The following is a 20,437-nucleotide window of genomic DNA, read 5'->3' as shown; positions in this document are numbered from 1 at the left end:
GAAGTTTTCTTTGGTTCTAACACAGTGCTTCACTTCACTCCGCTGAATGTGACAAAATCTAGTGGAAATAATCTACAGCCGAGCAGGCTCCGTTCGCCGCCCGGTTTCTTTCTATTGGCCTTTGTTCTATCGCATGTTATGGTCTGGCGGCAGCGGCCGAGTCCTGCAGGAGACGGCAGCTTGCTTCTTTGTCCATTTCCCGTCATCGTCGCCTCACTTCTCACGCCGCCGCTTTCTCTTCGGCCTCCTCCTTTTCTGCTCCTGGCTGCTCTGGCGTCTGCTCAGCGCTTTGCTCGACCGCGCCCTTCTCGTTCACCGCCTCCTCAGCCTTTTCGACTTGGGGCTCCTCGGGCGCAAGCTCGTTCTTAAGCTCGGGAAGGAAGCGGTCAATACGCTTCCAAGTCTCGACCCAAAGGTTCTCTTGGGATGGGTCTACACTAGGCGGCACAAGGTATCCACTGCTCTGCATAAATAGTAATACGTTCTTCAGGTTTTCCGGAACCGCCTCCTCCTGAATGAGAGATAATCGTTAGCTACTGTCACTGAGTAAAACAGTCATGGGAGGATGAAGACTTACCAGACTGTCGCCCTGCCCGCTGTTCATAAGCCTGTCCATAACGTCGATGATCTTAAGCCAAAGATCCAGCATGCCGTCCCATTTCGAAAGGAGGACCAGGTACTGGAGGAAGACCTTGCATAGCAGCGAGGAAGCTTGCACCCTCGTCTCACTCATCCCGTCTCGATCAGACTGAAATACCTCGGGTTTGAGTAATTTGAAGATAAGGGGGAACAGGACTTCGCCAAAGATCGCCGTCCATTCCTCATGGTCGCTGCAAGTGAGCTCGGGTGAAAGGAGCGATCGTTGTAGTGACGTGAAGGCCAGATGGCGTACTTCCCGACACGGGTTGGTGCATTGTGTTGTCAGTGCTTGAAATATCGGTAGCCAATATGCCGACCATGCTGCATGCGAGTTAGTCTCAAAACAGGGCTTCTATGGGTTATTCATGGGGCCACAAACCTTCGTTGCTCTCCAGATGTGATTGCTTCATCAAATGCGGTATGCGGGACGTCATGTTGTAGATCATGTTGATGGCCTTTACGCCGCGCAAGACAACAGCGTTGTCACTCGGCGCCTCCTTCTTAGGAGGGCGAGCACTTCGCGGCCGTCGTTCGCCCGTCTTCCCCTTCTGTTCTGCTATCGCGCCAACCTTGGCAGCTGCGGCAAACTCGTTCAAAAGATTTATCGCAGCCTCGTAGTTATCGGCTATGATTGCCGACGGAGTGCCCGAGACGCCACCCTCCAGGATCTCAAAGACAATCGGGGATGATTCCGGGTTGGCTGCAAGTGTGCGCAGGAGAACCCAGAAGTCGGGCGATGTCATAATCTCGCTCCGAAGTGGTCCCGGCTGGCTAATGCACAGCTTCAGGCCTTCTAGGACGAGTGGTGCCGCCTTGGCCAGAGTGTCCTTCGACCAGCTGGATATCGTGTGTAACAACACCGGGGCTCGAACGAAATCGTGTTCATAGCTGGCCTTCAGAATATTGAATTGGTAGAAGGCTGCTCGTGACACCAATATTGTGTGGAATCGACTCGAGTTGCGCAGGATTGCTTGCAAAGCGTCTGCGACTTTCTTCCCCAGTGCCTCGATAGTTTCAGCGTTTCGTAGAGCGAGGACAGTGCACAATTCGAGCACGTAAACTACAGCGGGATCGTAGACAGGCTGTTTGGTAGCTTGCTTTGGGGTCGAAGTAGGAGACATAGGCAAGCCATCCTGCTTAACAGTGATGACGGGCACTCCGGAGTTTTCATCTTCTGGGAGCGCCTCAAGAAGGGCCTCGACAAGCGGCTGCAGCGCACTGGCCGACATGTTCGAGATGTTAGCAAAGACATCCCCCATATGACAAGCTTTCACGCAGTCCACGGTGCTCAATGTGCTCTCAACCTCCTCGGCTGACGGCTCAGGAGGGTCATCTGCCGCATAGCTCGAGATGTAGGACGACAAAGCGGAGAATAACCCGGTATCTGCGGCCTTCGCGGCTCTATCGATAACTTGGGAGGGGGTTTGGAGGGGTATCTTTGGTAAATTCAAGCGCTCAAGATCGTTAGAAAAGAAGGGGGAATAAGGGAGTTGACAAATAAGTTCAGCCATATCCGAACAATATGTTGCCAGCCGGTGCGAATCACAGCCTCACTCCCAGTCACCACCCGGAAGAGCACAAGAGTCGCCAGCTGGGCCTTGAAATTTCTACCAAGCTTAACGGCAAGCTCGCTGACCATCACGCTGGCGCCGTCATCTGACACCTTCATCTCAGTATTGAGCGCGGTGCTGGAGAGATCATCTGTGACTAATGTTGTCATGCGGCTGAGACAGTAAATGATATGGTCGAGAGCCTCGGTGATGCCGTACTTCGAAGCGATCTGGGCACATTGGTCAAACCCCGTTACCACGCGGGCGAAGGATGGGTCGTCCGGCGCCGACATGAATACGTAGGCAAGGGTGGAAACAATGGGCTTCCACGTCGTTGCAAACATATGAGCATCGTAAATATTAGTGTTGAGAAGCGTCATGGGGCCCGCAGTAGTCGCCTTGAGTAGTGTTTCTCTCCAGGCATAGTCGAATGCGTGTTTGTTGTCATGTTCGTCAGGAAGGATAATCTCATTATGTTTGATCGCATCATAGATGGCTTGGACGTATTCGGGAGCGAAATCCTTGCCGCCATTTACTCCTCTGAGGTTGCGAGCAAAGTCTTGTACCACCATGCGTTTTTGGTTCTTGAAGTTTGGGTTGTGCTGATCGGTGTTGAGCATGAGGATGGCATAACAGAGGATGTATACAGCATCCACATCCGCACAATCCGGGGGCACATCGCTTTCGATGTACTTCTTTGCAAACGTCATGACGATACGCTCGATGAGCGCAGATTCTCCGGGAAGCCGGAAGCTCTCCAGGAATAACCGCAAGGCCTCATCGGCACGTTTTCCGGAGAAGTCAAACATTTCCACAAATGCCTCCAGGAGCTTGTCATTGTTCTTCTTAGAAATGAAATCTCCCAGGACTTTCTTGGATATTCTCGAGGTGCCCTTGAGGAACGTGGCAACTGATTTGGGGTTGTTGAGATCATCAATGATACCCTCGGAATGTAAAAAGGCCAGCCCCTTCTCCGGTTTCTCGTTGAATTTGCTTGCGCCTTTGATGATGGTCCTCTTCAAGTCCCGCTGCTTCTTCAGGTCTTCCGGATCTGGATATCCTTCAAACACCGGGTCTTCGTCTAGTCGGTCCGCTATAAATTGTATGTGGCCCAGGAGCGCATCCTGGCAGAGAGGCGCAACGCTTCTGGTACTCCAGGTTGCCGAATCAGGCAGGGCGTTTCTTGACAGAAGGCCAATCATATCCTCACACATGTCCATGCGATCAGTGTCGCAGTCGTAGTTCACGAAGAGTTCTACCAGGAAGCTGGGCATTCTGATAAGTGCGCCTACACTCTCCACCATTGCCTGACGAGCATCTGGCTTCCGTGCGCCACCCCCCATCCCCAGTTTCTGGCGATCCTTGACGGGGACAGGAGTCGACCGGCCGCTGCTGGTCTGCGAAGGTGGAGGTTTTACTAACTTAGGTGCCTGCGGTATCCCATCGTAGAGCGAAGGATCGATACCAGGTTCCCGGGGGATCTCGACAGGGGAATGCAGGCAAGCCACCAAGTAGGACAAGAAAAGCTCTTGCTGAAGTTTGAGAACACCTCGGCAAGTTTCTAGGAGAGTTCCAGCAACAATGAGAGAATCCTGGAGGATTGCCATATTGTCGGATCTGACGAGCTGGAATAGATAACGGCATAGCTTGTCTTCGGCCACAGTTGCCAGCGCAGGGTGTCGCGCAATCGATGGGCCCGCAACTTCTAGAGCCACATGAATTATGCGCAGCGCCATAACTCTCATGATGTCGGTCTGGCGGTCGTCGTGAGGATCTAGTAAGTCCACAAGAACACGGAAAAGCTCCTTCATCGAGGGTAGCGAGTAGGGCTTGATCTCGAGTTCGGCAGAGTCCGCCACCGAAGCGCCTTCAATTTGTTCCAGGGGGTCAATGGTCTTATCGGTCTTGTCGGTCTTGTCAGAGCTGGAGGAGTCCCTCTGCTCGCCGGCTTCAGTAGGAGCGTCAGGGGCACCCATGACAGCTCCGTTTGTAGACGGGACAATTTTGACGGCATCCATGTCTCCATTGGTCTGTTTTTCAAGAGCCTCGATGTCATCTCCCGCCTCAACTTCCAAATACTTCAAATGTTCGAATATGATCTGACAGATTCGTACCATCGATGATTCGGCCGTTCGCCGCAAAAGCTCAGATAATTCACGCTCGCAGCACATCGTAAGGCCAGTCCCCATCATCTCACAGACGCTCTCATCGCTGAGAAGCGCGCCACCGGGGCCAGACAGCATGTCTTCCATGAGATGCAATATCATGAGTAGAACAACCTCGTCCTGAGCCGAATCGCTGGCTTCGAACCGGCAGTGCGTGATTGCCGTCGCGAGCGACTGCATAGCTAGAGGGAAGCGAGGCGATTTGGGGCTTATGAAACCGTACGACAAGAATTTCCTGATGGCCTTGAGCGCAAGTGTGGTGATTGGGGCGGACGTCGAAGAGGCTTGCACGACCTGGAGGAACGGGTTAAGGAGCGCCGGGGCGTCGAAGTCATGAATGTCTGTAGTACGGAAATGCGGCGTTAGTGGTCATTCTAAAGACATCATACACATTAGCGGTTTGCTTACTTTTACAGCTAGACAACTCATGCCGAAGTCTTCCAAACCCAGCCATCAACGGATTGTCCAGCATGCTCTTTCCCTTGTTTCCGCGCAAACCCCAACGGTTCGCTGCAACAGAGTCTTGCGCGCCATCACCGCCAACAGTCGTATTCGAGCTCCTACTTCCAGGCCGAAGCATAGGACTCGGGGGAGCCAGCTGGACGGGATTCGGGTTTCCACCGAGAATCCAGGAGACCGACGAATGCTCCCAGCGAGCATGCTTGCGCATAGCCGATGTCACAGAGGTGCACTCGGATATGATGAGGCCGACGGGATCGACAGCGACGGACACGGGCCGGCTCCGATATTGGTATGGCGCATTTGGCGCCTCGATCAATTCGTGTGCAGCCATGGCGCTGTTCGTGTGCTGTCGCGGCGCGCTCGAGCTTGCGGGTGGTTCATTGCCTATTTGCAAATGCTGTGTGTCTTGGGGCTGCCCATCGTGATTCATCATTGCATTCGCGTAAATCGTCAAGGGGGCCGAAGTGTACGTCGCGAATTGTCAGGTTAGGACGGAGGACTCCAATGTCAGATACGCAAGAATTAGGTAAGTAAGTACAACATGCAAAGTGAACAGAAAGAAACTGGAGAAGAATGTGGTCTCCCCAGGCACCAGGTTAAGAGGCTCTTGACACGTCGATCAGAGCAAGCAGGACTTCAATTGAAGCTTTGAACAATATGAGCTACCAGGATACGTGAGATCCCCTGCCAAATAGATGTCGCTGGGTCTCGTCCCTAGTACGGCTAGTACGTAGCGTTTCGCGGAGGAGGTGTGCGTTTTCCCGAAGATGCCACTTTGGCCTACTGTTGGAGCTGAAGCGCTGGATCTTGGCCTGCAGGTGGTAGGTCCCCTGGGGATTTGGACTTGGTACGGCACCTCCACTACTGTAGCTACATATGTTGCCTAAGTTTAGGTTACATGCATGCTTCGTGCTACTTTTTGCCCCCTTTCCCTCGCCTTATGCTATACAGTACTACAGTTTGTGTACTCAAGTATCATCATGCTGGTTCGTTTGCTCATTGGGATTGATCGATCTATTCTTATAGAATGATGGCCTGGCATAATGAGTATCGTGACGTCACCCAGGACCAACTATACATGAGACACCCGAATGGCCAAATGCCGCCAAGTCATTGCAAAGCGACCGCATGACCTTGGGAGCATGTGTAAAACCTGCAAGTCGTCTAACTCCTCGCGCAGCCTCTGATACTCTGCAGTGACAGCCATCGACGGCGCCCAAGAAATTCCAGGTACTTGGTTTGCATGAGACTGCTGCATGCGGTTCGAACCCCTATGCCATCGGCATCCAGCGCAGACAGAACGTTGCGTGACTGGGTTTGCCATGGACCCGTGAGGACCTCCAAGCTCTGACGACTTCGACGACGGCTTGGCTTTTGTTGGTTTCTTTGCGGGCTCAAGGCCTACCATCATCATGACTCTGCCTTCTTGGCCTCGTCTTTTGTGCCACTGCTTTCCTTCTTGGTGTTTTTGCTGTCCGGCTTTTCGGCGTCGCCGCCAGCCTTGGCTTCCTTCTTGGACTCCTCTTTTGCGAGGTTTTGGATCTCGGTCTTGTCCTTTTCCCATTGGCTGTTGGTGTCGCTAAATTGCTCCTTGATCTTCTTCTCCTTCTCAGCCTTTTCTTTCTCCTCCGCCTCTTTAGCCACGCGTTCCTTTTCCATTTCCTATGACAGTTAGAGAGAGTTTAATCAAAAGAGATCACGGGGCATATTACCTCCATGTGCTTGATGTCGTCGACGCTTGGTTCGTAAAGATGCCAGATGACGTAGTGCGGAAGTCCTACAACTGAATATCCCATTCGTTTGGCCATCTATATTCAGTTAGTTTGGTCCACGAAGAGAAGTCCGGGGGATGATTGCACCAACCTTCCCAAAACCTTCGGTTTCAGCGTGCTTCTCGAAGCTGAACGCAGGGAAGTGGCAACCTGATCGGAAAACCTTTGCTTTTGCCAGGATACTGACACCGCCTACACCGTCGATCTCCATTTCCATGTCGGGGTCGCCATAAGGATCTCGCAAGTATGCGAGATGAGGTCGCCACGTCGCATACTCGGCGTATCCTTCCACAATAACAGCATCCTCGTCGAGGGTGTCAGCCAGAGTCAGGGCCGTCTCCGACTCCTGCCATGAGTTGAGATCATAGGGCTGCTCGCCACCGAGCCAGTCGGGAAGTGGTCGCCAAACATCTGCGGATAGGTTAAAATAGCGTACGAGCAATAGAGCTACCTATTACTCACTTGGCACAATGATATCCTTGTTGTGGCGCATTAGGTCCTCGAGAATGGTGAAAGGGGCCGTTTCCACATCCACGTCTCGCCAATAAACCCATGAATGGTAGGGGCGAAGGGTAGCACTGAGTAGCCAGTTTCTCGCTTGAGCCATGAGCTTTCTTCTGCTGGCTTGGGCAGCGAAACCGTGGCGACTTTCGACATCCTGGTTCACCTTCTGTCCAAAGTCCTTTTCAATAATAGAGATCTCTCCGTAAGGCTGCTTCGGGTCTTCGTCGGCTTGTTGATCTTCGAGCCTTTCGATAAGAACATCTAGGGTGCGATCTTTGGAGTCAGAGACGAGAAAGGCGAGGTCGATCAGATGGTGGGGGTAAGTTAGGTTGCGCAAGTGAGAAAACATCATCTGCAAATGCGGTTCGGCGTCTCGAAGTGGTACGCATAGCAGAATGCGCTCTTCCCTCTCCCACCCTCTTGCGGTCCCTTGGACGTTGGACAGATCGTAGTAGCGCACGGTGTCTAGCAGTCCGTCGGTGTCGGAACTCAGGAGGCCTAACGAAAAGATGGAGACGAAGCTCGCAGTGCCGGGCCACACAAAGCACGCAAATAAACCTGCCACAACAATCGCTATCGCAACTCGGACAAGCAGTTTCCGTCTTCGGCGGGTTGCAGGCGTCGAGGCTCGTGGCTGGAATCTAGAAGCGCAAAGGGCCGAGTTAGCCATTGAGATTCATGCTTTCGCGCAGTTCGGATGTTGTCGGACGAACCTGTGGGGAGAGATTTCGAACGTGTTCGGTCGAGGATACCCATTGGCATAGGCTCCTGAATGATGCCGGGACATCATCTTCTTGCCCGGAGATCCTGCATACGAGGGGAGCATTCAACGAAGGTGGTCAGCGCGAGGCCGGCAATGACGCGGTGCGCAAGGGGGTGTTTGGGTCGTAGTCCAGCGTCTACAGAAGCGGTGCGGTCGGTGCGAAATCGAAGACCCGTGGCTGGCTGGCAATGATGCTCAACCGCGCAAGTAAAGTAATAGACGACACAGGGTCGCCGGGGCAATTAAGGGGCTTAAAGACAACACATCAACTTGGGTCCGGAAGGAAGTATGGGCCAGGACAGTTAATCAATCACAGATCCCTATACTGCACAAGGTAGGACAACATTGAATGGTTTAGACACAAGAATACAAAGGACAGAAGAGAAGTAAAGTGGTGCTGGGACGTGAGATCGCAAAGGCCCGGGACACAGTTCGTTTAGGAAGTACAAAAAACAGATACTACGGTATCCGAACTGTCAAAATACGACCTCTTTAGTTTAATTGGAGATGGAGCAGGGGGGGGAGTGTGGGCGGCGCTGAGCTGGGCTGGCTGGCATTGCAGACTGGTGGCATCCGGCCAATCAGGAACGGCGCTGAGTCTGCGGGACCAGAAGGGCCTTAGGTAAGTACATACTTGCTTAGTAGGGGCTAAAATGGTGTTAACACCTCCTCCCTTGATGCCCGCCTGCCCATCAAGCCATGTCCTTCAACCTGCCGGGGCGAGACTGCCAGTATTGCATTCTTGTAGAGGGCATACCCAAGTGCATGCATGTGTTATTCGACAGTGAAGTTATATGTGCTGTTGAGGTGTATCAGGGACTTGGTGACGGAGGGGCTTACTAAGCACATGTACGAGAGATTCTGGAGAACCTCGGATAGACTAGTTCTTCGGATATCGTCTTGATGTATTGGAATGTAGAGGAAATGCAGATAAATGCAATAAAGCTTTTCTATGACGCTTGGCCCTTTTCATGCCACCGCGTTTATCGCCCTTCTCCTCTCAACTTCCTCGACCAAACTTTGCTTCCGCGACTCAGCCATCGACTGTCGCTTGCGGGTCCAGATGGCGCAGGCGAGAACCACGCCGACGGCACTGACGATAGCGCATACGTGCATATCTTCATTGAAGGCATCCGAGTACGCCCTCCGGATGGCTTGCAGCTGCTCAATGGTGAAGTCCTCTGGGTGGTGCTCGATCGAGGCCAGCTGCCTAGGGTCAACGATGCCTACGAGATGACGTGCCAGAATAGCCGAAGAGGCGGCAATACCCAAACTACCACCCAGGATGCGGACTTGGGATAGTATGCCCTGGGCCGGTGCTGAAAATGAAGAAGGTCAGTATGGTTCGTGGGCATATCGTCTAACGGATCCAGCCAGCTCCACATACCTTCATCTCGAATAGCTGCTCGCATACTTGTGATCATCGTGGCACTGGCAGCAGACATGCCAAATCCAAAGCCTACGAGGACCAGAAAGCCCAGGGCCTTGTGCTCGACATCGACAGAGTCGGATTGTGTGGACAACAAGCCACTCCCAATAACTATAAGACTGCTAGAAACCACGAGCGTCTCACAAAACCAGTCCTGTTTGCTGTTGACTGCCCCTGCAACCACAGAACCCACGGCACTCGCGCCCAAGAGGGGCAAGAGCATGAGTCCAGCTGTCAGAGCGTCTTTGCCGTCGACGACTTGCAACCTCAGCGGGAATGTATACACAAGCATGATAAACGCAAAGCCGAGGACGGCAGTGTTGAAAATGGTTGCGGTATACACCCTTTGCCTCATCAATCGCATCGGGATGGCTGCTGCAAGCTTGTCACCCCATTTTCGGTCCGCGAACGCTGTCCACACAATCAACGCAACCCAGCAAACTACACCCACCAAGAGGGGCGCCAGGAAGATAGCTTGGCCCCAGACGTTTCTGGCACTCCCAGCATTCTGAAAGGGGAAAACAACGAGAGTAGCGGCGGCAACGAGGAGAAGCGACCCGGGGTAGTCCAGTTCGCTCCATTTTTTTCGTTCAAGATCGGGAAGAAACTCGGCTTTGGGCCATGCGCAATAAAACAGTGCCATGGACACGGCGCCGATGGGGCCACTGTCAGAGAGTTTCTCAGCTGGAGTTCAGATGCGATACCGCGCGAAGAACCTACTTGATCCAGAAGACCCAACGCCAGGTAGCGTAATGGGTGAGGATGCCGCCAAGAACGGGGCCCAGGACGCCCCCGATGGCTATGACGGTCCCAATGATGCTTCCTAAACTTGATCGGAACCTATCCGGGCTAACTTCGAGTAGAATGACCAAGGTGAGTGAGTATAAACCTGCGGTAGATTTAGCTGTCTGCTCAGAGTGACAGGCCACAAAGGAGAACTAGGATACGTACCACTGCCTCCGACTCCTTGCAGCGCTCGGCAAGCGATTAATTGGTTCACTGCGAACAGCTCAGCTGGTTAGCGCAGCATCATAATGGAGCTGCAGTGGGATTTTATTTTGTTCCATGGGAAGAGCTGGATAGGGGGCCATCGAGACTGAAAGGGGCGGGGAGGGGCGTGACTTACAGTTCTGCGCAAAGCCACATCCAATGGAGAAGGCGAAGAATACGATGTACGCAGCTATAAACGCGTCTCGCCGACCAATAACATCCGAGATTCTGGCAAAGACAACAGCACATCCCATGTAAGCAAGAGTATACGAGATTGCTACCCAGTTGACCCGTTCCAAGTCGTCGAATTCACTGCCGATCGAGAACAGGCTCGTGGCAACTATCGAGGTGTCTATGTAAGATAGAAAGAGCCCGAGGCAGACACTATTCACATCATCAGAAACGGTTCCCGTCACTTATGCCGTTACTCACCCAAGAGCCAGGATCATGAAGCGAAACTTTGGCATTTCGGACTGGGTGCCTTCACCATCATTGCCATGGGCGCTTTGAACATCGTCTTCTGCCACAGGTATGTCCTCGGATTTCTCGATGGCTGCCATTTCTAAGGTTGGTCGTTGTGAGCAGGTAAGCGTATAGAAAGAAGATAGCCAGCACTCCTAGATTGGGAGAGCGAGGTGGGTTGCGCTTATGGCACGGCTTTATACAAGCAAGTTTGATGGATACACTTGGATGAGTTTACGAGTGCGATGCTTATTGCTCGATATCATAATTAAAGATCCAGACGCGATGGCCGCAGGGGTGGCAGGTTGCATCGCTCACGCCATGCGGTGGTAGAGGCTAAGGGCTAAAGTCTTCGTCCTGGCTAACTTTGCTTGAGGATTAGCGAGGACACAGAGCAGATGTGAGATCGGCCAACCAGGTTGGGCCTTTGCCGACCGCCGTCTGGTCAGATCCAGGCATAGGGCCATTCCGAGTGGGTGTCGGGCATCTGTCGATGCGTAGTAAGTCGGTGGTGAGATGAAGGTGAGCTCGCATTCGCATCGGATGCCCCGGTTTTATTGGCCATTCCATGTTCAGCTGCTAAAGAGATTCCCATAGATTCTCAATGTAACTAGCAACCTTCGCTAATAAGGTACAGATACTGCCTAGGCATGCACCACATTTGTGAATGCGGAGGTGTCTGCTAACTTTGGCTATTGCTAGCTATTCCAGAATCGTCGAATTATTCCATTGCCAGCCATCCCGCCGCTCCTGGAGTCATGACTGTTCCGCTCGATCGAGATGGACTTTCATCAATGCGATTAGGGACAGTTAAGACTCCCAGAACCTGAACTATGCCGGTAACAAGGGACCTGCCGCTTCATGGCTGTCACAGCCGTAGGGGCACCGACCTTTGAAGATGGGAGGAGCGTGAACCAGATGGCCACCACCGCCGCCATCATATCCAGAATCCTAGACAAGAGAGCAGACGAATATGTGGATGGGAAGCACCTGGGCATCGAGCCTGGCTGGACGAAGACCACCCGTCCCCTAGAAGAGCTCGCGATGCTACGCGCCGTCAAGACAGCCCGTTCGATGACAGCAAATGCAGCCCCTCCGGCGGCAGAGAAGTGCTGCCTAGGGCTGAGACTTGCGTCTGGTCTGCATGCTTGCTGGAGTACGGAAAATCTCCGCCCAGATGCATGACTGGCTCGCCTTTCTTCTGAGAAGCACCTTTGAGTGGTCAGCTCTGTACGACACGATATTCGACCCTCCAACCATCATACACTCGGAATACCGTATAGCCATAACGTTTGTCCTGGCTTCCATGTTGATGCGGTAGCCTTGTCAACCGAGAGCACCTCTACTTGCACCTTTCGCATCATGTAGCTGGCGCTCGAGATGGCGGGGTTCGATAAACATCATCGCTTCGAAACGTACGCGATGCCGCGTCATGATGCAATGCAATCTGGAAGCGGCTTCGCCGAAGTTGTGAACAAAATCGGTTGCCTTCTTCAAAGCCAAGTCAATGACCTAAGCTGCAAGGAACGACTTCTCCCAGTGATACTGAAGGCATATACCGCGTTGCAATGGGTTACAGCATCTGTCAGCCCGCATTAGACTGAGCCTTGTTTCTCTAGCTTCTATAATCTTGGGGATACCATTGCGGACCACGAGACCCATGGCAATGGAGGCCTCTTGCTTGCTGATGGCTAATCAGCGAGCCTGTGTGATACTACACATTGCTATGGGTCTTGAGTGAGCAGGCTGACAAGTTGAAAGAAGCAAGGCATGGCTTCAGGGCCAATTGAGTGAACAGGTTAACTGCCTGCATGCAGGTAAGCATGTACGTTATTTCGGCACGCCCGTTGGCCTCGGACTGGTAACCAGTTTCCCTCATTGACTACAACGCTGATAGTTGATTGCTTCAGCCTGAGTCTTTACGTTGCAGCTATCTCGAAGCTCACAGGGATTTGATTTGATTGCTGCAAGCCCCATGCAAGCCCATGACGATTAACTGAAGCAATGCCGAGGCTTCAAGAAGCTTGAGGTCAATACGAGAACGTTTGCCTAGGAACCCTTCCTCTCCCCCAGTCTCTACCGTATGCACAAGCAATAGCAACACAGAAACTATCTATCGCAAACAGGACAGTCTGCAATCGTCTGCATTGTAGCGGCTATTTGTGTAATCATACCATACACAGTACCTTGCATATTGGGGGCCCGAGTTGAACAGCATGACAACGCGGCTTTCAGAAAGAAATCTCGGGCTGTTGCAAATATAGGTGGCCAAGCTTCACAGGGTCACCGTGGACATTGTATGCGCAGGCAGAATCTCGACATCTTAGGCAACGCAATAGCTTCTGGATAACGTGCATGGGGTATCTGACCGAAAATCTCATAGGGTATCACAATGCAGGTGGTACATTTCCGTTGCATTCATTTTCCGAGAAATCGCCTGATATCACAGGTCAGGCAATCGTCTGTCTATAGGGTCCTTTCGCAAGTATGCATCTTTCTTTATTCGGAAACGTCATGGGAAAGTGATATATAGCCGTGGCTCGCTCATGTGGTGTTGACGTTGAGGAATTGCTCCGTTATCATTTGTTATATTCCTGTCTTCCATTCATTGTCTGCTCTGCCGACCTCGTCGGTTGTTTTAGTACGGCGTGTAACTCTGCCATTCGTTATATGGGTTGATCCCATATATGTTATCTGTCGACATTCCTATCCCAGCGCGAACTGGTCGCGTCTTACCAAGCTACATGCAGCGTTTAGTCCGATCCATTATCTTAGAGCGTCTATGGGGGCAGAGCTTCTCCAAGAGGAATTGACGCGATTTGGTTTCGCTTTCTTCTGTCGCTTTTGCTATATCATTCGATGATATCTGTATGCCCTGTACACCATCAACATTTCGACTCATAAGCAGCTGCAATGGACTCAAGAGGTTGGGCATCGGGCTGGTCACCCTCTCAAAACAGCCAATCTAAGTTAGCACCTCACTTCATAAACATAAGAAGCTCAAACACTAATGGAAACAAAGTCCCCGTCTGACTTACGAAGACTGGTCGTTCGTACCAAAGGTGGCTGGTACCAATGCCTACGACCCAGATGTTTCCTTTGCTGGCGAGCCTGCTGGTATCGCATTGACGGCCTCGTGGCCTTCAGACCAGAACAACCAGGAGAATGTCTGCACACATCCTCGTGGCTACCAGTCATGTGTCTGTCATTCGCCGGGGACTGCGCACGCACAGGCTGCGTCGCACTCCTCCGCGTATGTAGCCCCTGACAACATGCCCCTCGTTCACTCGGACATTGCCAATTCCGACCCAGTCTCGTTTGGCAACGGCGGCCAGCCTGGTGGTGATACTGGACAGTTCCTCGGTCCGGCTGACAGAAGAGAAATGAGACCGAGGTCCGTCCCCTCATCCGTCGAGCACTACATGCAAGACCGGCAGTCTCATGAGGAACTGGCCTGCGGCCTGGGTACATCTGACGTCCGCCAGAGTAAGACGCGGCGCAGGAGAAAGATCACCTTGGCTATTTTGGACAAGGACCTAAAGGTGCAGGATCGCCGTAGCTAAGGACACAAGGCTGGTCTTTTCAGAAGGTGATAACGACGACGAAACTTACTGAGCCGATGTTACTGGCTGACACGGCATGGGCCCAAAGCAGCACAGGATGGTTTACTTATTACCGACTGGAGGGCGACGGGCGTGCGAGATAATCGCCCTCTAGTCATCCTCGGGTTTTCTAAAATCCAAAAAGTCAAGGCGCAAGAAAAAGCTCACTTGGCATGGTTATCGACGCCGGTCTGGAACCGATACTCGACGTGATCGCGAGAGAGGTGTAAATGATTTGTTCTGTCATGCCGCATGAGCCCAAGGGATGACTACGGCAAAGTTAGTATTGCCGGGCGACAAGTAAGCCCGGAGTGCTGGCAGTCTTAGCGGCAGTCGGATGTCCGGTCTGGCCAAGCCCGTGCCCTTGCGTTACAGTTATGTACAGCATGCAATTGAAGTGATCGAGACGGGTGTATAAAGGATAGGAGGAGTGCGGGGGTAGATCTCAGGAAATCCCCAACCTCTCCCTCCAACTGCCAACCTCGCTCCTCCCCAGTCGCCAGTCAATTATCCAATACATACATACCATACCTGCCTACTGCTTGCAGTTTCGGTGGATTGCAGAGTCCCGGTTTTGTTTCCGGGGTTGGTTAGAGACCGTCTTCAGCCTCTCCCCACTCGACTGTGCCCGGCATAAAAGAAACTTCCGACATTTGCCGTGGCTCGGTCCGTCTTGTCCCCCCTTCGGATTTAGACCGGAAGGTGCTGTTGTTCATAACATCGCCAGCAAGCCCCAACGCATAGCTCTTTTGGATAACACCCTCGCCATTGCTCAGACAAGCCAGGAGTCAGACGACGCCAATCACAGTCGATATGTCCTTTGAAAGTAAGCCCTGCCTGCCCAATCATTCATCAGCTGGTAGGGGGAAGCACGAGACTAAAGAACCTCGCCTAGGACTCGTTCGGTTTGCCCCAAAGGGGAAAGAGGGAGAGGTCCTGATCGGCCAGCCTATCGACAGCAACATCGATGTTGGCAAGGCCGTGCGCAACGGCGAGGAGGTGCAGGTCAAGGTGTTCAGCGGCGATTCGGCCTTGAGCCCGGGGTCTCTAACCGACAGGACCGAGACCATTGCCCGCATCCTGTCGCCCCTGGCCGCGTCGGAAGTCGGTTCCATTCGCTGCATAGGGCTAAACGTAGGTTGGCGGCCTTGGTTTCTGCGGGATCCCTGCTGACGGGTGTGCATACTGCAGTATGTGAATCATGCGAAAGAAGCAAACATGCAGCTTCCAGACGTGCCGATGATGTTCATGTAAGGGAGACGGCGAGAGAGACGGAGAAAGGCCACCACGCCACCACCCTGCAGCAGAAGCACATGTTTTTCTGACAACAAGCTTTCGCTTCATTCTAGGAAACCCGCAACGGCGCTAGCTGACCCCTGGCCGGTGCCCACTGTGATCCCCAAGCACACGCAGGCTGACGATTGCGCCGACTACGAATCGGAGCTGGCTATCGTCATCGGCAAGACCTGCAAGAACGTGAGCGAGGCTGATGCTCTGAGCTATGTTCTTGGTTACACGGCGTCCAACGACGTGTCAAGCCGAAAGGCCCAGCTGGCCCAGTCGCAGGCCTGCTACTCGAAAGGCTTCGACGGCTCGTGCCCCATCGGACCGACCATTGTATCGTCGGCTGTCGTCAAGGACCCAAGCACCTTCACCATCCGCGGTTCAAAGAACGGCGAGGTTACCCAGAACTCCGGCCTGAAGTAGGACTCTCTGCCTCCCCCTCCCCCTGCTTAGTGCAGCTGCCTGGGAAGGCCTGATTTGCTGACCTTGCCGCCTTGTCAGTGACTTAATCTTCAATTGCTCGAAGCTTGTCAGTTTCTTGTCGCAGGGTACGACGTTACCTCCGGGAACCGTCATCCTCACGGGTACACCAGCCGGAGTAGGGTACGGAAAGAAGCCCCCTCTTACTTGCATGAGGGTGACGAGTTCGCAGTAGAGGTTGCCCCTTATGTGGGTACTCTGTATTCTATTTTTGAGAACGAGAAATAGATTGGTCTTAGAAAGCTGCTAGAGTCATAGAAAACTCGGTCTTTTGGTGGAGAGGTGAAATTGCCGTTATGGGTGGGATAGCCTGGCCCATCGTAGGTTGCTAGTTAGGAGCTTGCCAGTGTCTGGAATATATTCCCCTTTACGCCACTCACTAGCTTCACAGAGTAGACGTTACAGATTCGGATCCTACAGCCTACCCGGAGCACCGCCACGAGCCCTGAAAGTACCAAGCCGGGGCGATTAAGGAGCGGTGCTCAACCACGAGATTGTTAATCAAACATACATTGCCTTTATACATTACGTACAGAGTGATCCTGGGGTGCTTACTCTGGGGGTTCCATTACAAATCTGTCTTATCATCAGATTCTCGTGGGGATATTCGCGATGGATCTCATGGGCCCAGAGGTTAATGCCAGTAGTGGCGCAAGGAGAGATAATGCCTTGGCTACTTCAAAAGACGACCAGAAATAACTACACTCTAGCTACCCTATCAGAGCGCGACACGACAGCGGAGAGGTGGCCCTGCGACAAGCTTCATGTGGTCCCCCTTCCCCCACACGACGATGATTTTGGGTGTGGGTGAGTGTGTAATCACTCGTTTTCCCCTTTCCGAACGAGGGAAAGACCTCCATTACTCTCCACCCACACGACGTCCCTTCCCGGTGGGGTGGGAAGAGCCACCGAACAACGCATCTTCCCCTCAGGGTCCAGGTCGAAAGACCTGTGACCGATCTTGATTAGAGGCGGGGGATCGCCTGTTTCTAGGTTTGGTACAATAAGATATATGCAGATGTTCGCATGATATGTATGCAGGATGACACAATCATACGGTGCCCTGCAGGCGCAAAGAGAGAGTTGTGATGCAGATAAGGGGGTGTAGACGTATGTATGTACCTTTAGTCGAGTTGCCTTTCCGGGCAGCATTGTACTCATGCGAGGACAGCATCACCACTGGGGATCAATCTGATCGAACGGCAGACTGGTTCTTTCTGAAAACGAGCTGCTTGTCGCCACCGATTTGTAAACTAGAAACTCGGAGGAATGACGAGCCACCTGCCTAAGACACATATTGCACTTGTACATACAAGATTGGGTAGGAACCTCCTTTGTTTTGTGCCGTCAATATATCTCCTCCCTTAATTAGGCCGGCGCCAGTGTCTGCATGGCAGCTGCCAGTGGAAGCCCTGGCTGTATTATAGATGGTACATCACTGGTACAGTGACAGATCCTCCCTTCCATGTCTAGTATTTAGCATCGTCTAAAGTCGAGCCGACACTTTCTTGAAGTGATGCGGGCGTCTGAGATCCTTGTCAGTATTGGCCCGAGGACCCTCACATTGACTACGTGGATACCCTTAAAAAGCACTAGAAGACATAAAGAACCCGGGCTGCGCCACTATTTGCACTTGTTTTGAAACATCGGGCGAACTTGGGGAGGAACTGACAGGATGCGGAGCCGGGATATACGCTGCTCCGGATGTCGCGAAGGGGGCCGGTGAAGACGCGCTTCTTTCCCCATCATACGTCTACCTAGAGTAACATACTCGTCGTCGCTGAACCCACCTGCTCGGGACAAGAGGCGCAGCCGGGAACCATCCCGCGTGGCCCCCGGGTATCAATCACATCTGGACTCCGGTAGCCATCCGGACATGTATGTGATGCATTGATAACTTTTACCAGTGCATCGTTGGTGAAGGTTGTACCTACGGACACTAATCCTCTCTAGGGGCAAAGCTTGCCCTGCATTACCCAGATGCCGATATGCAAGGAGATCGGCGAGCGTACAATTTCATACAGCAAGCAGCACGACAAGACGTGCAGATCATGTACATGGAGTATATGCAGTGCGGCTCGAACCCAACCCTGGCCAATGAGCAGCTGGGTGTGCTTGCGATAAATAACCTTTCACCGTGTTTCATGTCAAATTGTATGCGATCAACGGTGTTGGCAGGCAGCAAGTTTTCGTCGCCGATCATAGGCTGATGACAGGCACTACCATGCCCGGGACGAAATATGAGAACCATGCCCTTGGTAAAGTCAATAGCAGAGCCGATGGGGGGGGCCAGGGCCAGCCAGCCGGCGCACCACATATTATGACGTCTCGTTACCCGGGGAGAGTCGGAGAGCACCGCGAGCTTCCGCACATTGGCGGGCGGGCAGGGGCACGAGCAGGTATTCCGCTGCGAGGGACGGGGCTTCTGGCGTCTGAGGCGCTAAATGATGCCCGACTATGCAGTTCCATTGGGTGCACCCGATTGATTCTTGGCTTGGAAAAGAGGGAGACTTGGAGAGAGAACAAAAGTCTCTTCGGCCCTGCCGTCCTTGCAGGAGCCCCCATGTGGTTCGGGAGATTGAGGTTTGGTCAGGTCGGTATTAGCAGACCCAGTAACCGTGTGACAAGAGAAGAGATTTTGTGACATGTTGGATGATTGCACCTATCACACCTGCATGCAATGCACTCTGCTGCAAGTCTGTGCCGTGGATCGTACATCTCCATGCCAATATTGGCCGCCCACAGATATTAATTTGCATCGCCTGGCCATCTTGGAGCAAAATGGCCTCACTTTGAGCGGCTCTGAAGGCTTGTGGGTTTTACGCTTCCCGTTGCTGTTTCTCTATTGTAGGTCCTGCCTCATCAGGCTGGCCGGGTTCCTTCCGTTGCCAGCCATGTGGTTGTAGCCCCTGAGTAGTAAGGAACAGTTCGGTGAAGAATAACACAGGGTCAACCTTGGTTTGCCAGAGACATGACGATCTCTTGAGAGGAACACCATGGTGATTGGACGACGGAACAGACCAATCACACTACACTGACGAGCAGAATAACTTGCGTTTTAAGCAATCCCCCAGACCGTTAACGCAGGGTCACCGGTGGATGAGACCACACTCGAGCACAGCGGTGTTGCAGAATGCCGATACTCCCGAGAGAAGCGCGGTGGAAGATTTCGAATGTTCTTCGGTAGGAACATGCTACTACCCACTCACCACTGTAGCATCGTTTCGGGCCCCACGTGGGCGGCAGAAGACGAACGAGCGAACGAACGAAGGTTGCTTTAGCAGTGCTACTGTACCAGCGACGGTGCTGTATCATCAGTCATCACTCAATTACGGCAATCATGTCAGAAGCACCCAGGCACCACCGTATTGTCCTCGCAGGCATGGGAATTTGGTTGCGCGCTCGACACACCGCCTTCAGACTTTCAGACAGGCCGTTTGCCGTCCAGCTCTTGCCGACCAATCCGACTGTCGCTGCTGTCGCTTGCTGCTGTCTACGTATATGTGACTCAGGACCAACTGGCCGCTCCGGATCCAGGAACGCACACACTGCTGCCGCTTGCACTTGCAAATTTCTCGGAGGGAGGGGTTTGGCCTTGTGGGCTGGCTGGCGCCTTGACTTTTGGGTAGCTAGCGCTGCGCAGTCCAGAGGCTCAAGTCATCGCACGCAAGGGTGACGCTGCATGTGTTTTGTGGTAATATGCTGCAACCGGCTCCAACCACGAGATGGCTATCTTATAGCCAAGCAGTTTCATTATGCATCTACTGTCTGTCGGTCGAGATGTATGTACATCTGTACCTGCGGCAATCACTGGGTATCTCTAGAAGTCTCCTCACTCCCATGTCCCACACAACCTGGATCCATGCTAGGTTGGGCTGGGTGCATGTGTAAAGTTTGTATTCGATATTGATCCAATCGAGTTTGTTGCTTGTCCCAAGCAAAGTGACAAAGTGACCAGTAACTTCACTCGAGAGCCAATTCCCGGATCATCAAGTCTCAGATCTCCTTTCACCTCGTAAACCTCGTGACGACAGGTGCCACACCGCTTTGCATGGACTGGCATGTTGCATGCATGTACGTATGTAAGTATCGGATGTATGTACATATGCATTTGGTCGAGGAAATTGGGCCACTATCTGGTGTCTGGTTATTTTGGCTTTGGACGATTTTGTCTACAGCGGGGGGGGAGGCTGTTTTTCTGAAAATTCCATCCCCCCCTGGTCCAGGCTGGGGGGCCTACGAGGCCATGGCGTCTTCCCATGGGCCATTCTCATCATGCAGCTGGCTCCGACACATAAAGTTGGTCCCATCCAAGGGCTTCTGCTTTTCCCAAGA

At 52.8% G+C, this 20,437-nt stretch overlaps 5 protein-coding genes across 5 annotated transcripts; 2 read left to right on the top strand and 3 right to left on the bottom strand.

The window, feature by feature from the left end:
• Positions 1 to 220: 220 nt before the first annotated feature.
• On the bottom strand, positions 221 to 5,246 carry PG998_003632 (uncharacterized protein; the record flags this gene model as incomplete). The annotated part of the gene is made up of 5 exons (XM_066870450.1): positions 221 to 463; positions 578 to 960; positions 1,019 to 2,075; positions 2,204 to 4,695; positions 4,763 to 5,246. 5 exons carry the CDS (start codon positions 5,244 to 5,246, stop codon positions 221 to 223), a joined length of 4,659 nt encoding a protein of 1,552 aa, XP_066734200.1.
• A 980-nt stretch (positions 5,247 to 6,226) lies between these two features.
• Positions 6,227 to 7,762, bottom strand: PG998_003631 (mannan polymerase ii complex anp1 subunit; the record flags this gene model as incomplete). Its single annotated transcript, XM_066870449.1, has 4 exons — positions 6,227 to 6,478; positions 6,529 to 6,624; positions 6,680 to 6,999; positions 7,051 to 7,762. 4 exons carry the CDS (start codon positions 7,760 to 7,762, stop codon positions 6,227 to 6,229), a joined length of 1,380 nt encoding a protein of 459 aa, XP_066734199.1.
• Positions 7,763 to 8,824: 1,062 nt separating this feature from the next.
• On the bottom strand, positions 8,825 to 10,834 carry PG998_003630 (uncharacterized protein; the record flags this gene model as incomplete). The annotated part of the gene is made up of 6 exons (XM_066870448.1): positions 8,825 to 9,174; positions 9,243 to 9,949; positions 10,005 to 10,173; positions 10,236 to 10,283; positions 10,411 to 10,658; positions 10,707 to 10,834. The coding sequence occupies 6 exons, from the start codon at positions 10,832 to 10,834 to the stop codon at positions 8,825 to 8,827; spliced, it is 1,650 nt and encodes a 549-aa protein (XP_066734198.1).
• Positions 10,835 to 13,649: 2,815 nt separating this feature from the next.
• PG998_003629 (uncharacterized protein) lies at positions 13,650 to 14,299 on the top strand (the record flags this gene model as incomplete). The annotated part of the gene is made up of 2 exons (XM_066870447.1): positions 13,650 to 13,705; positions 13,759 to 14,299. The coding sequence occupies 2 exons, from the start codon at positions 13,650 to 13,652 to the stop codon at positions 14,297 to 14,299; spliced, it is 597 nt and encodes a 198-aa protein (XP_066734197.1).
• Positions 14,300 to 15,151: 852 nt separating this feature from the next.
• On the top strand, positions 15,152 to 16,045 carry PG998_003628 (uncharacterized protein; the record flags this gene model as incomplete). Its single annotated transcript, XM_066870446.1, has 4 exons — positions 15,152 to 15,164; positions 15,234 to 15,442; positions 15,530 to 15,588; positions 15,688 to 16,045. 4 exons carry the CDS (start codon positions 15,152 to 15,154, stop codon positions 16,043 to 16,045), a joined length of 639 nt encoding a protein of 212 aa, XP_066734196.1.
• Positions 16,046 to 20,437: the final 4,392 nt, after the last annotated feature.

The sequence above is a fragment of the Apiospora kogelbergensis genome, assembly GCF_038363985.1.
Source record: "Apiospora kogelbergensis strain CBS 113332 chromosome Unknown utg000002l_segment0_segment0, whole genome shotgun sequence".
NCBI classification, from domain to species: Eukaryota; Fungi; Ascomycota; class Sordariomycetes; order Amphisphaeriales; family Apiosporaceae; genus Apiospora; species Apiospora kogelbergensis.
This window is presented reverse-complemented; position numbering and strand designations above follow the sequence as displayed.